The 15,679-nt window shown below is 43.0% G+C and overlaps 1 protein-coding gene across 1 annotated transcript in view; it reads left to right on the forward strand.

Annotated features, from left to right (window-relative positions):
• LOC115479195 (voltage-gated potassium channel subunit beta-1-like) overlaps positions 1–15,679 on the forward strand; it is a 207,269-nt gene that overhangs the window by 177,954 nt on the left and 13,636 nt on the right. Inside the window, 2 exon segments of the mRNA XM_030217007.1 lie at positions 11,524–11,547; positions 11,550–11,608. Of these exon segments, the coding sequence (XP_030072867.1) occupies positions 11,524–11,547; positions 11,550–11,608 (83 nt within the window).

Consider the following 15,679-nt stretch of genomic DNA (forward strand, 5'->3'; position numbering starts at 1 on the left):
GACGAAGAAGGGCAACCTTCGAAAGCTAATCAAGAAATGTATTAAGTTATGTCCAATAAAAAAGGTATCATCTTATTTTCTTTTCCATGTTTTATTTTGTTTGATTCTATTGATACCCTTAAGAGTGGACTAACATGGCTACACACTCCTCTACCATGGAACACCTGCAATTATGCACTCCTTATTGTTTTTTTCCTTTTCCCCTCTCTTTCTTTCCTATACGATATTCTAGTTCCTCCCCTGCCCTTTTTTGCGATATGTCCATTGTGCATATTTGTATGTACTTTTTATGTTTTTTTAAAATTTTGTTTTCTCTCTTTTTTTTCCAATTAGATTGTAAGCCGCGTAGACACACATTTTGTGGGTGGGATAGAAAGTTTTAATAAACTTAACTTATACACTATGATTCCTCAATCTTCTGCTTGGACTCTTATTCAAGGTAATCAATAGAAATAAAATAAACATAGAAATGAAAATAAGATGATACCTTTTTTTATTGGACTAACGTAATACATTTTTGATTAGCTTTCGAAGGTAAACCGTTCTTCATCAGATTAGAAGGGTTACCTTCAAAAGCTAATCAAGAAATGTATTAAGTTAGTCCAATAAAAAGGTATCATTTTATTTTATTTTCTATGTTTTATTTCATTTTATTTCTATTGATTACCTTTAAAGGTGGACTAACACGGCTACCACATCACTCTACTCTTATTCAAGAAATATTAACCAACAGAACAAATATTTTTGCATGGTTTACTTCCTTTTCGATGCGGTTGGTAGAACTGTCGTTACTAAGAATTATTTCTTGTTTTGTGACAAGTTTTATGTACAAACTCAGGGTGTAGCAATGGGGGCTTCTTTAGCCCCATCTGTTGCCGCATTGTATGTGGCTCTGTTTGAGAACATCATGTTTTTCCAACCTGAATGGTTCCAGCATATTTGTTTATGGAACATTTTCTCGATTACATCATTTTATTTGGACAGATATTTTATTTGGAAAGAGAATTACTCCAGTTTGTACAATGGATTAATTCAATTTCCTTTATCCCAGCAGCAGTGGCGTACCAAGGGGGGGCGGTCTGCCCCGGGTGCACGCCGCTGGGGGGGTGCCGCGCGCCTGTCGGCTCTTCATTTTCATGCTCCCTTTGCCTCGAACAGGTTACTTCCTGTTCCGGGGCAGAGGGAGCATGAAAACGAAGAGCCGGCAGGCGCTGCGGCACCCCCCCCCCCCCAGCGGCGTGCACTCGGGGGGGGGTTCTTTGCCCAGGGGGGTGTCGCGCTGTTCGGGGGGCGCTGCACCCGGGGGGCGGGGCGCATCGGCGATCCGCCCCGGTTGTCAGCCCCCTAGGAACGCCACTGTCCAGCATGCATCCAGTTCTTCTTTCCCTCCCTGTTTCTCTCTGCACCTTTCCAGTAGAAGCCCCGACTCTTCCCCATGCTATTCTCACTATCCCTCTCAATTCCTCTTCCTCTCACTCAGCAGCATACTTCTCTCTCCCCTCCCCCTTCTCCCCTGCCCAGATTCATCCACTCTCTCCTTTCCAGCATCTCTCCTTTCTCTCTCTGACTTTTCTTTATCTCCCTTTCCAAGCCACCCTCCCTCACTCAAGCTGTCTGCAGCAGGGCCCCTATGAATAAAACGGGGCGTGCTACAGAAAACGCAAGCCAATCTTTAGTAAAAGACCCCCTTAGAGTGGATATATATTTCTCCGCCTGCCTTCAGCAGCTGGCAAGCTCTGCCGGCTGTCCTGAGCCTTCTTCTTCTGGCAGGATGAGGTCTTCCATTTATCCCAGGCCTCTTTCTTCTCTTCAGTGATTGTGGGGAATGTGCTCTTCCAGCTGTCCTATGCTAGCATCACAAGCATCTCCAAAAACTTGGAAACTGGCACTCGCTGCTGCTCTTCTCAGAGTGCAGCCAGGACGATTTGCTCACAATTTTGAAAATATGTGAGAAGTACGTGGACAAAGAGAAACAGTGCACACAACTGAGAGGGAATATTAGTAGGCAGCGTGCCCCCTTCAGGCATGATGCTCTGTGCACTGCTGCCACATAGCTCATATACACCAAAAGCAAGTCTTAAATGGGAAGACAACAAAAACTGACTTGGGAAAAGGACCAATATACTGCAGTCAAGCTTCTGCAGCCAGTGATTATTTTTTGTTACATTTGTACCCTGTGCTTTCCCACTCATGGCAGGCTCAATGTGGCTTACATATTGTATACAGGTACTTATTTGTAGCTGGGGCAATGGAGGGTTAAGTGACTTGCCCAGAGTCACAAGGAGTTGCCTGTGCCTGAAGTGGGAATTGAACTCAGTTCCTCAGTTCTCCAGGACCAAAGTCCACCTAACCACTAGGCCATGCCTCCACATTGGCGTGTCTTCTTGGAGTTTTAGATCAGACTAAGTGACAGACCAGATGGGCTAATTGGTTTTTTAAAAAAATATTTGTCATCAATTGTGGATCAATTTTCAAAACAAAAGCTTCACGTTTGAACTAGGGGGCTATATTAATGAAGATTTTTCAGCTGAACGCAGGAGTCAAAATTGAGACCTGCAATACCTTTGCTTAGGAGTCTGTATATGGCACCTATCCGCTAGACTGTGTTAATGCATTTATAGTGAACCCCATTTACCATGCAGTGAAATGCATTAGTGCAAGATATGTAGAAATAACATGAACATTTTAAGATTATTACAAGCTTTCATATTTATTTTGTGGTCCCTAAAGCAGACACAATGAGGGCATTTCTGTAAGGAGAGAACCAATATATAGATGCCAAGAACATATACTACTACTTAACATTTGTAAAGAGCTACTAGGGTTACGCAGCGCTGTACAGTTTAACATACTATATGACCAAAAATACTGGCATATGCACACAAGTAAATATCAATATTCCACTTCTGCACTATTCTATAAAATGGAACCTAAGTGCGATAGTGCGTATTTTCAAGGTAGGTGTTCACATGAGTGGAGTCTAGACAGGTCATGGGTGGGGTGCACATTTATAATGCTAGCTCTCAATTTTTACACTGGCAAGAACTAGCATAAACCGCTACTAAACGGAAAAATCCAAAATCCCAGGAATAACATGTATAGAATGTTTGTATGTTTGGGAAGCTTGCCAGGTGCCCTTGGCCTGGATTGGCCGCTGTCGTGGACAAGATGCTGGGCTCGATGGACCCTTGGTCTTTTCCCAGTATGGCATTACTTATGTACTTATATGTACTTCCAAACATAGCAATTAACTTACACAGACCTCAGAAGCGACTTGTCTCTCACAGGGTGCATAGCCCTACGATTCGCTTTAAGCTTCATCGGTCCACACTTTTAATTTAACCTGTATTCTTATTAACTATTTCAAATATGAATAGAAAGCGTATTTGTAAGGACCCCGGCCATGTTTCGCATTACTGCATCAGGGCTGGTCCTTCTAACTACCGTGGCTACTCTTAACACTACAATATTATCAAGATGAAGATTAAAGCAGATCATAGGGTTATGTAACCTGTGTGAAACGAGTCGTTTCTGAGGTCTGTAGAAGCTAATAGCTATGTTTGGAATGCTAGTGCTTTGCCATTGTAAAAATTGAGCACTGGGATTATAATACCAGACTTTGATGTGTCTCTAGTAACATGGAGAGGCATAATTGAAAGGGGCGCCCAAGTTTTCCTGAGGACGTCCTCACAGGGCGTCCCGACGAAGGGGTGGGGAAACCCGTATTATTGAAGCAAGATAGGCGTCCATCTTTAATTTCAATAATACGGTCGGGGACGCCCAAATCACGAAATTTAGGTCGACCTTAGAGATGGTCATCCTTAGAGATGGTCGTCCAGATGGTCGTCCCCGATTTTCGGCGATAATGGAAACCGAGGACGCCAATCTTGGAAATGACCAAATCTAAGTCCTTTGGTCTTGGGAGGAGCCAGCATTCGTAGTGCACTGGTCCCCCTGACATGCCAGGACACCAACCGGACACCCTAGGGGGCACTGCAGTGGACTTCAGAAATTGCTCCCAGGTACATAGCTCCCTTACCTTGTGTGCTGAGCCCCCCCCCCCAAACCCACTACTGTACACCACTACCATAGCCCTTAGGGGTGAAGGGGGGCACCTAAATGTGGGTACAGTAGGTTTGTGGTGGGTTTTGGAGGGCTCCCATTTACCACCACAAGTGTAACAGGTAAGGGGAGCATGGGCCTGGGTCCACCTGCCTGAAGTGCACTGCACCCACTAAAACAGCTTCAGGGACCTGCATACTGCTGCGATGGACCTGAGTATGACATTTGAGGCTGGCAAAAAATATTTTAAACTATTTTTTTGAGGGTGGGAGGGGGTTAGTGACCACTGGGGGAGTAAGGGGTAGTCATCCCCAATTCCCTCCAGTGGTCATCTGGTCAGTTCGGGCACCTTTTCGTGGCTTGGTTGTAGCAAAAAAAGGACCAAGTAAAGTTGTCCAAGTGCTCGTCAGGGACGCCCTTTTTTCGATTATGGGTCAAGGACGCCTATGTGTTAGGCACACCGAAGTCCCGCCTTCGCTAAGCCTCCAATATGCCCCCGGGAACTTTGGTCGTCCCCATGACGGAAAGCAGTTGGGGATGCCCAAATTTGGCTTTCGATTATGCCGATTTGGGCGACCCTGGGAGAAGGACGCCCATCTTCTGATTTGTGTCGAAAGATGGGCGTCCTTCGCTTTCGAAAATAAGCCTGCATATCTGAAAAAAGATATAGTGAAATTAGAACAGGTTCAAAGAAGAGCAACCGGAATTATAAAGGGAATGAAACTGCTCCCATATGCAGAAAGACTAAATAATTAGGGCTTTTAAGATGGAAAAGAGATGGATGAGGGGTACTGTGTTTGAAGTCTACAAAATCCTGAGTGATGTAGAATGAGTAGAAGTGAATCAATGTTTTGTTCTTTCTAAATGTACAAAGACCAGCGAACACTCAATGAAATTACATAAAAATATTTTTAAATGAATAAGAGGAAATATTTTTTCACTCAATGAATAGTTAATCTCTGGAACTCATTGCAGGAGAATATAGTAACAGCAATTAGCGTATCTGGTTTAAAAAGGTTTGGTCAAGTTCCTGGAGGAAAGTTCATAGTCTGCTATTGACATAATTATGAGGGAAGCCGCTGCTTGCTCTGGGATTGGTAGCAGGGGCCGTGCCAACACGGTAAGTGAGGTAAGCATGGCAGGAGGGCGCCATCCTCTGGGGGGGGCGCCCCGCCGCACCATGCTTACCTCGCTCTTCTCCCCAGATCCTTTTCCTTTTTTTTGTTTAAATTTACCTCTGTCCGGCAGCGTAGCGTCAGTGAGAAAGAGGCAGCGCTCCCCGCCCCGACGTGTCTACTAGTCTTCCCTTCGCTGTGTTCCGCCTTCTTCTGACGTCAGAAATGACGACAGAAGAAGGCGGGACACTTAGCGAAGGGAAGAAGACTAGTAGACACGTCGGGCGGGGGGAGCGCCGCCTCCTTCTCACTGACGCTACGCTGCCGCCGGACAGAGGTAAATTTAAACAAAAAAAAAAGGAAAAGGATCTGGGGAGAAGAGGGCGGCAGTGTAGCGATCGTTTTCGGGGGGAGCGACACGGTACCAATGGGGGGGCGCCGGAGGCGCCAACTGCAGGGGGGCGCCGGAGACTCTAGGCACGGCCCTGATTGGTAGCATTGAATGTTGCTACTAATTGGGTTCCTACCAGGTAATTGTGACCTGGATTGGCCACTGCTGGCAACAGTATACTGGGTTAGATGTACAATTGGTCTGACCTAGTATGGCTATTCATATGTTCTTATGATATGATATGGTACTTATAGTCCCCTAACTCCCATTATTTAGGTTCAAAGTGGATTGCAGATAAATATCAAAAGAAAGAAAAAAATACAAAATTGAATTATGATTTCAAAGAATTGAATCTTCATTTGGAATTAGAAAATTATAAATTTTTCTTTATAGAATAGCTTACAAGTTGGAGTGTTGTAGATGTTTAACTGTAAACACAGTCCCCTGTTTGGAAGTTACAAATGGGGGATCCACCACTTGCATGATGGTTTCTTAGTGGTCAGGGGCTGCTGTTGCCTTCCCCAGGTTGGGTACTCATTGCTGACCAGAAGTAGATAGATGGCTGAGGTGGCCAGAGGCTGGCTACCTGAAAGAAATTCCACTGTGGGATTTGACTTGAGGTCGTGGGTGCAGTGAGCAAGTGACCTACCACAAGACCTCATGTACTTACTAAATGTAGATGCCTCTTTATAGAATTACCCTTCATATGAGAATGGTAATGAGCTGTGTCAAATGCAAACACATGCAAAGCAGCTTATGGCATGGAAATCAGTACCATTACTTATGAAATGACTTTGCATGCACGTGCAGTGCAAAGAAAACCCAGAGTCAGCCAGCACCATTGGGTATTACAGCAGCAGCAGGGCAAGTGCAAGACCCTGAAGCTATTGGATAAGGAGGGAGGGAGGGAGGGCATCCTGCAGGGGTGTGGGAGCTTGAAAGTTTTGGCAAAAGAGAGTGGGGTTAAAAGGACAGGGGGAAGGCTTCATAATGGATACCATATTAGATAGATAGATAGATAGATAGATAGATAGATAGATAGATAGATAGATAGATAGATAGATAGATATTTGAGATTTGAATGGCAGGGAGGGGGTGGTGGGATGTGGCCCCATAAGTCACCAGGGATTTTAACCAGGGAGATAAGGGACATTTACAAGGCTTGTGTTGAAGAGGAGCTTCAAGCACATGCAACCCTCCTGATTTCTTTTGTTTCAGAATTAGACATAATATTGACTCTTAAAAATTACTTTAAAAAGAAAGATTTCCTTTTTATGGTTAAAAAAAAAAACCTTCAGATTTTTTCAGCCATGCCTTGGGTCACTCAAAGTGAAAGAGTTTCCTACAACTGAAGGCTATAAGGTTTGCACTGGGGACTTCCTTTTTTTTTTTTTTAAGTTCCCATGCAAGTGTCTAGTCAAGTTCCAATGTAATGATTATGTGCATTTTTAATTTTATTTTTGAAATTCTTTATTAGACCTTCAGTACAGTTACAAAAAACTAAGTGATAGCTCACAATGCACTGTGTTATGCACAAGATCAAAGCTAATAAAGTCTAGCTGCCAAAAAATAATGAACCATTCTGGCAACCTGGGTTCAATTCCCGCTGTAGCTCCTTGTGACCTTGGACAAGTCACTTAACTCTCCATTGTCCTAGGTACAAAAAGCTTAGATTGTGAGCCCTCTAGGGACAGAGAAATTACCTGCATATAATGTGTACAGTGCTGTGTATGTCTAGTAGCGCTATAGAAATGAATAGTAGTAGTAGTAAATAGGCCCCAGGACTGTGCAAAGATATAGTTGTGCTCTGTGTAACTCACTACTGGTGCATCTCCTCACACCACTTTGCCAGTGGCAGTGAGAGGAGGTGATGGGCTGTGCAACCTCTCACACAACCCTTGGTACAGCACTGATAGGGCTCAGGTACCTCATACTAAAAATTAGTCCTGGACACCTGTTTCCTCTCCTTAACGCCAAACACATAGCCACCCGCTTTTTATATGTTTAAATTTAGAGCCTCACCCCTGTCTGTTTTCAAAGGTGCCAACTTGGACAAATAAGTCTCAAAGTCAGGCACCTAAACACATTGAAAATTAATCAGAAGAGAAAAGGAGGGGTGATAAGGGAAAATTCATCACAATGAAGTCTTGCACTTCCAGCATAACGTGAAGTATTTAAAAAGAAAATAAACATTTGATTACAATCCTAATAGCCTTGTGGGAATGCAGATGTTTCAGTGCCAATGAGAATCAAAAGGATGAATGTTCCAAATGTCTTGCTTTAGAATACTGCCCCCTTGTGTTTTACTGAAATTATCTATGGCAGTGACCAGGTTCATCGCGTCTGAAAATAAAACCAATCACATTAGAAGCAAAGGAGGAGATACAAATAATTGTGTTCTCACAAGTGTTGGAAAATCAACAGGTATTTTAGACATGATTGATTGAGAAGCCACAAGGTCCATTTTTAAAAACACTCAGAGCAGCTAAGATGAAGGGATAGAATTACCCAGATGTCTTTGAATGTGGTAATTCAACCACACTGACCCAAAATTAGAATAGGCAGATTTAGGCCTGCTACTAATGCAGTCAGGGTTACCCTTAGCTGGCTAGTACAGAACACCATGCTAGCCAGCTAAGGGGGGAACGTTATCAACCTGGGCTATCATTAAGGAAGATTATTTTACCACAAGTCCTGCCATTTCCAAATGCTGCGAGAACAATCCATGACCACTTAAACTTCAGGAAATCACTCAAAACTCACCTCTTCAAAAAGTCCTATCCCACCGATCCAACATAAATCCCAGCACCCAGCAACGCAGCATAACTAATGGTCGTATTGGACAATTTATAATCCACTTCCTTCGACCCCATGACGCCTGATCCACACCTACCTCATCTGACCACAATATAACTTTGTATCTGTTATCAACCGAATTGGCAAACGCCTCTACGGTACTATGTAAGCCACATTGAGCCTGCAAATAGGTGGGAAAATGTGGGGTACAAATGTAACAAATAAATACATTTAGCTTAGGGTCCTATTTTATGCAATGACACCCTATGCTAAAATAACCCATCTTAATGGTAGCCCATGTTGATAACTTCTCTTCTAAATTCAGAACCCCTCATCAGGAACACTTCTGACCTTGCCCCTTTTATACCTGTTATACATTTCCTTTCCACTGAAATACTATTTAGTACTTACCTTAAGGTAGCTTGTAGCTATCAGATGCTCAGCAGTTAATCTATTTCTAATATATATTAGCTGCCTTCCAGAATTGTGAAACAGAATGAGGAGCAGTTAGCCTTGGTATGAAAAATCAGTTTTAATTTAAAAAATTTTTAGAAATAACACAGGAGGACATGAGACAAAACAAGATGGCGTCCGGAAGGGAACGCTAGCCAGACGGCTCGTTACCCGTTTCCCCTCAAATCCTTAGTAAATTTTACCTTGCGATGCCGAAACGGAGGGGCAGGCAGCGGGTGACTCCCTCCACAGCTGCCGTGGTTTCGGGACCGATGGACCGTTTTGCGCAGCCTGTGGGTGCAACGGGGCAGGATTCCTCGCTGCAGGAGGGAGCAATGGGAGGTTCCTTGCTCCCTCAGCTTGAGGCCGATATCACTTTAGCCCCGAACAGCGGAGTCCTCGATGATGCCGGCAAGGGGTCTGCAGCAGGGGCAGGAAGCACTCGGCATCTCTGACCTGGAAGTGCATTCAGTAGGGAACTGCAGCAGACCAAGAACTACCGGCTGTGGAAGTCGGAAAAAAGATTCAGTGAATTGCTGGCTGGGAATCAGGAGCAGACAATGAAGAGAGACTTGACTGAGCTTACTATACCCAGTAAGTCATTTTTGCCTTCTAAACCTGGGAATATAACTCTTGACTCGATTTGGGAAGCCTTGGTAGGACTTGAGAACTCTTTTACACAGAAGATATCTCAGGTGTTACAAGTAACTCAGTTGCCTTTGGAAAAAATTGAAGCTTTAGAAACTAGAATGAGTAACACTGAAAAATCTTTAATTTCATGTAATGAAGCACTAAAAACTTCTCAACAAATACAATCAAATTTGATAAAAGAGAACATTATTCTGCATCAAAAGACTGAAAATTTGGAAAATCAACTAAGAGCTAAAACTCTTAGGTTGATTAATTTTCCAAAAACTACACTAATGGCTCCACTAATATGTTTAAAAATATTTATCAGATATCTAAAGATCCTGAACAAGCATACCCTCCAATTTCAAAAATTTTTATTTGCCTCCATATAAAATTGAGAAACAAAAAGGTGTAGTGGACCAACAAGAACAAAGACCTGACGCTTCATTTGACATGTTGAACTTAACGCAAGAACTTCAAAAAGAAGAAATGACAACGATTCCAGCAACATTGATTGTCTCCTTTGTGTTAGAACCCGACCGTGATTGGGTTCTCAAACAATTTTTCCGTCATAGAGAGGAACTCTTTATGAATAACAAAATTAGAATATTTCCGGATATTGCCAGAGTAACACAAAGGAGACGTCAAGCGTTTTTGAAGCTCCGCCCAAGGGTCCTACAGTTGGGAGGACTATTCTGGTTAAATTTTCCATGTAAATGCGTGATTAAAGTTAGCTCAGTCAAATATATTTTCTATGATGCAAGTCAATTGAATAATTTTCTTGATTCTAAGTTTGCAGTTAATTCTAGTCAGCAATTGCAGGCTCTGTCTACATCTACTCCGTTAAAAGGATTATAACAGGCATATTATGTTCTCTTCCCTTTTTTTTGATCTTATGTATGAGAAAAATTTTCCTGGAATTGTACCTTGTTTTTTCTCTCATATTGTGGACTTGAAATGGATGAGATAAAGTAATTACCTTATATTTGATTTTCCTTGAAAATGATGTATATTTTCTTCCATTTTTTCATTTACAAGTGTTCTTGTAATAATTTGTTAAAACTTATAAATAAAATAATAAAAAAAAGAAAGAAATAAACAGGAGAATGCGGCAACCAGAGCTATCCTTCTGGCTACTTTAATATCTGAGATGGATAAATTGGCTATGCTGAAAGTTGATTAAAAAAAAAAAGATTTCCTTTTTATGGCCAAAACTTGCAGATGTTTTCTGATATGGCTAACTCCACTCAGATTAGACGTAAAGCATTTTTATTGAGATTGAAGGGGGGCAGACTCAGGAGTAATGTCGGGAAGTATTTTTTCACAGAGAGGGTGGTGTGGTGGAGCTGAAAATGGTAATGGAATTCAAACATGCGTGGGATAAACACAAAGGAATCCTGTTTAGAAGGAATGGATCCTCGGAATCTTAGTGGAGATTGGGAGTGACGCCGGTAATTGGGAAGTGAAACCGGTACAAAGACCAGCGAACAAGCGATGAAATTACATAGAAATATTTTAAATGAATAAGAGGAAATTTTTTCACTCAATGAAAGTTATCTCTGGAACTCGTTGCAGGAGGATATGGTAACAGCAATTAGCATAGCTGGGTTTAAAAAAGGTTTGGTCAAGTTCCTGGAGGAAAAGTTCATAGTCTGCTATTGAGATTGTTATGAGGGAAGCCACTGCTTGCCCTGGGATTGGTAACATGGAATGATGCTACTAATTGGGTTTCTGCCAGGTACTTCTGTCCTGAATTGGCCTCTGTTGGAAGCAGATACTGGACTAGATGGACCATTGGTCTGACCCAGTCTGGCTATTCATATGTTCTTATTTACCAGCTGTAGCATCTTAAATGTATGTGAACTTTAGCCATTGCTCTAGTAATCTATAAAGAAAAGTATTAGCACAAGGAAATACACATCAGCTTTTAACAACATGAACTGTAATGTGTATGTGATGTGAATGTTCTATAGCTAGCATCTATGAAATAATAGCCAAAGGTTTATGCTTTATTTAAGCAGAGATGAGCTTCCAGGTTATCGATTCTCACCAGGATGAACCTTTTTTCTTTTACAGAAATTGTCCGAGCAATGACCTATGTAAAAACCAGGGGATGGCCATGTACTGGGGAACATCACGCTGGAATGCTATGGAAATAATGGTAATCGAACTTCAATGTATAGTCAAGATCTGGCACAATGTTAGGACATACAACATTGCTCAATATTTGGAAAGACATTAGAATAAATCTTGGCCCCCCAAAATCAAAAATATAAATAAAGAAAATTACCTTCTATCAATGGTTCCCAAACCTGTCCTGGGGGCTCCCCAGCCAGTCAGGCTTTGATGATATCTGCAATGAATGTTCATGAAAGAGATTTGCGTGCAGTGGAGACAGTACATGTAAATCTCTCATGAATATTCATTGTGGACATAGGCCCCGGAGCAGGGGAAGCTAGCCACAGGTGCCATGGCACCCCTAGAGTTTTGCTACCCTTCTTCTCGCCTCATGAGGCCTCTCTTCTCTTTCATTGCTTCTCATACCTTGCATGTTATATAGTCAAGGCTGGTGGGCCGGCTTCGGTCCCTCTGAAATAGGAAGTTCGGAGGGGGTAGGAGATGGCTGGCTTTGGGCCTCTGAAGGCCCTGTGATGTCTCCAACTTAGCTTATAGAGTTTCCACCCCAGGGGATTGTGGTAAGAGAATAAATACCTTGTGGACACAGTGGGGAGGAAGAGACATGCTGAAGATTGGTTGGAGGGGGTGAATGATGGACACCACAGGCAGAGGGGGAAGAAGAGAAGGAGAGAGATGCTGAAGAGAAGAGGATGAAGGGAGGGGAGGGAAGGGAGAGAGTGCAGACCTTGGGGGGGTTGAGAGGGAGGAAAGATGCTGGAGACCTGTCCCAGTACAGATCCCTGGGGCACTCAATCATTCACTCTCCTCAACTGAGAGAATTGGCCATTTAACCCTACCCTCTGTTTTGTATCCATCAACCAATTCCTAATCCACAACAGAACACTGCCTCCTATCCCACGGGTTTTTAACTTTCTGGGGAGTCTCAAATGCTTTCTGAAACTTAGATACACTATATCAACTGGCTCACCTTTATCCACATGTTTAGTCACGCATTCAAAGAAATTAAGCAAACTGGTGAGGCAAGACTACCCTTGACTGAAGCCATGTTAACTCTGTCCCATTAAACCATGTTTGTCTATGTGTTCAGTGATTTTATTTTTATAATAGTTTCCACTATTTTTCCCGGCATTGAAGTCAGGGTTACCAGTCTGTAATTTCCTGGATCACCCTGGATCCCTTTTTAAACATAGGCTTTACTTTGGCCACCCTCCAATCTTCAGGTACTACAAATGATTTTAATGACAGGTTATAGATCACTAACAGCAGATCTATAATTTCATATGTGAGTTCTTTCAGTACCCTGGGATGTATACCATCGAGACCAGGTGATTTACTACTCTTTAATTTGTTGATTTGGCTCAGTACATCTTCCAGGTTCACTGAGATTTCTTTGTTCCTCTGCATTGTCACCCTGTTAACATATCTTCATCTGTCTGTTCTGGCCTGGCAGACAGTGGTATAACCCTACACATAAATTCTTTCCCGTCACACATGGATTTCTATCTATAAGGATTCCATGTTGTTACCTGTTTCGTGCAGAATTTTATTTTGTTTGACTCAATTTCCTCTTTTACATACAGTGCAAACCCCCCCCCCCCTCCAATTTGATCCATCCTTTCATTGTGATATAATTTATACCCCAGTAACACAGTGTCCCATTGATTGTCCTCCTTCCACCAGGTCTCTGATATACCTATTATACTGTAGCTACCTCTTCATTAAGTGCTATATATAACTCTCCTATCTTATTTTTTAGGCTTCTAGCATTTCTATACAGGGCAGGAATAATTTGCAACCTTTGCTCTGTTCTACCGTTAAACACTCCCGGCTTTCTTTCACCTTTGCTGAAACCTCTTTATTGGCATTCCCTAAATGTCCTGTTATAATACCATCCTTCAAGGATACCTTGTGCTCCTGTCAGCTTTCTCCCCATTCTAATTTAAGAGCTGCTCTATCTCCTTTTAAAAGTTAGTGCCAGCAGCATGCAAAGTTAATAGTTGTGCCCCAGTAACTTTGGGGGCTGTGATTTGATTTATTCTAATGACTTCTTATCTAGTGAGCAATGTTTTAAGTGCTATTATTTGTGCTAAATTTTGGCTATAATTTAAGAGCATGCAGATTTATTGAGGTTTTAGCCCAATAGAATTTTAATATCATTTCAGTGTTTTGTGAGCATAGTTATTGAGCAAAGCTTAAAAGATTTAGGCTTTTCGAAAATGTTTAAAAAGTACATGATCTTGGAAAGCAGTGTTGGGCGAACACTGCTTAGGATTCTCACCTACTTCTCCGTAAAACAAAAAGATCACTGCCTCCACTGGATTTTCATTATAACAGGGGCACTTGATGTAGATTAAAAAGAAACCTTGAAACTTGTGCTAAATACATTCTGCCCCATACTCAAAAGGGTTTTAGCAGGATGAGAGGCTGCTGAAGAGCACGCTAACCGGTTAAGGGGTGGGCCAGGGATGGAGCAGAGGCAGAGAGCCTACTTATCTGCTTAGTGACAATTTTCAATCTGCTAACCAGCAAAGGGGCCCTTTTACAAAGGTGCGCTGAAAAATGGCCTGCGGTAGTGTAGACGCGTTTTGGGTGCGTGCAGAATCATTTTTCAGTGCACCTGTAAAATAGGCCTTTTTAACATTTTTGCCGAAAATGGACGTGCGGCAAAATGAAATTTGTCGCGCATCCATTTGGGTCTGAGACCTTACCGCAAGCCATTGACCTAGCGGTAAAGTCTCATGTGGCAACCGGGCGGTAATGACCTACGTGTGTCAAATGCCACTTGTGCGCATCCAATAATAATTTTTCGGATGTCTGTATTGGACACACGCGCCAAAAATGAAATTACTGCAAGAGCCACGCAGTAGCTGGGCAGTAACTCCATTTTGGTGGCATTGGGCATGCGTAGATGCTTACGCAGCTTAGTAAAAGGGCCCTAAGTAACTGCATAAAGCTGGGACAGCAAGAAGGCTGTCATAACATTATTCGCTAAAGTTAACCAGACACCAGTCTGAATATCAGCCGGAGCCTGCTTAACTTCCAGGTGAACGCTGATACCCAATATTCAATTATGGGAGCCAAGTATGCCCTGCAGTGGCGTTCCTTGGTTGGCTGCCAACCGGGGTGGATCACCGCTGCAGTGTCATCTGTCCCCCCCCCCCCCGGGTGCAGCATGGCACCCTCCCCCCCTCAGTCCCCCCCCCCCCCGGCATATCACCTCCAAGTCACCCCCACCCAGGTGCATTCTTCTTGCTGTAGGGATGCTAGGAGCAGCCGCGGGGCTGTCGGCTGCTCCGGTTCCCTGCTCCCTCTGCCCCGGAACAGGAAGTAACAGCAGAGGGAGCAGGGAACTGGTGGAGCCGACAGCCACGTGGCTGCTCCCCGCACCCCTCCTGCAGCGTGCACCCGGGGCATTCCGCCCTGCCCTCGGTATGCCACTGATGCCCTTGCATTGAATATTCAGGGTCAATTTAGCCCACAGTTGTGAATGGCTCAGATGTCGCTTACTGCCACAGGCTGAGTAGTGGGTGGATTCCTTCTAATTAGGTAAGCCAGATAAATCAAAAGATAATGGCAAAAAGCTACTTAATCAGGCATGCTAGAAACTGTAACGTTTGAGATTTAGGAAAGTGTTAATAAGTAGACAATGAAATGAATGCCCAACACATTTTAGTAATGGGGCCCTAAGCAGGCTTCGCCAGGTTCAGTCCTTGAGAGTTGGAAACAGGCCAGATTTTCAGGATATTCCTAGTGAATGTGTATGGCAGAGATTTGCATACAATGGAGGTGGTGAACTAATGGATTTATTGAGGCATAAGGACAAGAGTTCATGTTGTCAGAATTTAAGTACCTGAAGTGCAGGTGTCCTTGAAAACTCATGCGCAATTAATCTGTCAGCACATTGGCTGGTATTTATAACTGCTCTCTTATCTGCAGGGTACAGTTTTATAAGTAGCTGCAGTATGTCCAGTCAGCAAATAAATGTATTTTCAACAGTAGTTCTGAAGACATAGGTTGACCTCTTCCTATCTGAAATCAATCAGATTTACTGAGATTATGGGTAAAATTCAATAAAAGGGATATTATCATGCTT

Source organism: Microcaecilia unicolor, chromosome 10 (genome assembly GCF_901765095.1).
Source record: "Microcaecilia unicolor chromosome 10, aMicUni1.1, whole genome shotgun sequence".
Classification (NCBI taxonomy): Eukaryota; Metazoa; Chordata; class Amphibia; order Gymnophiona; family Siphonopidae; genus Microcaecilia; species Microcaecilia unicolor.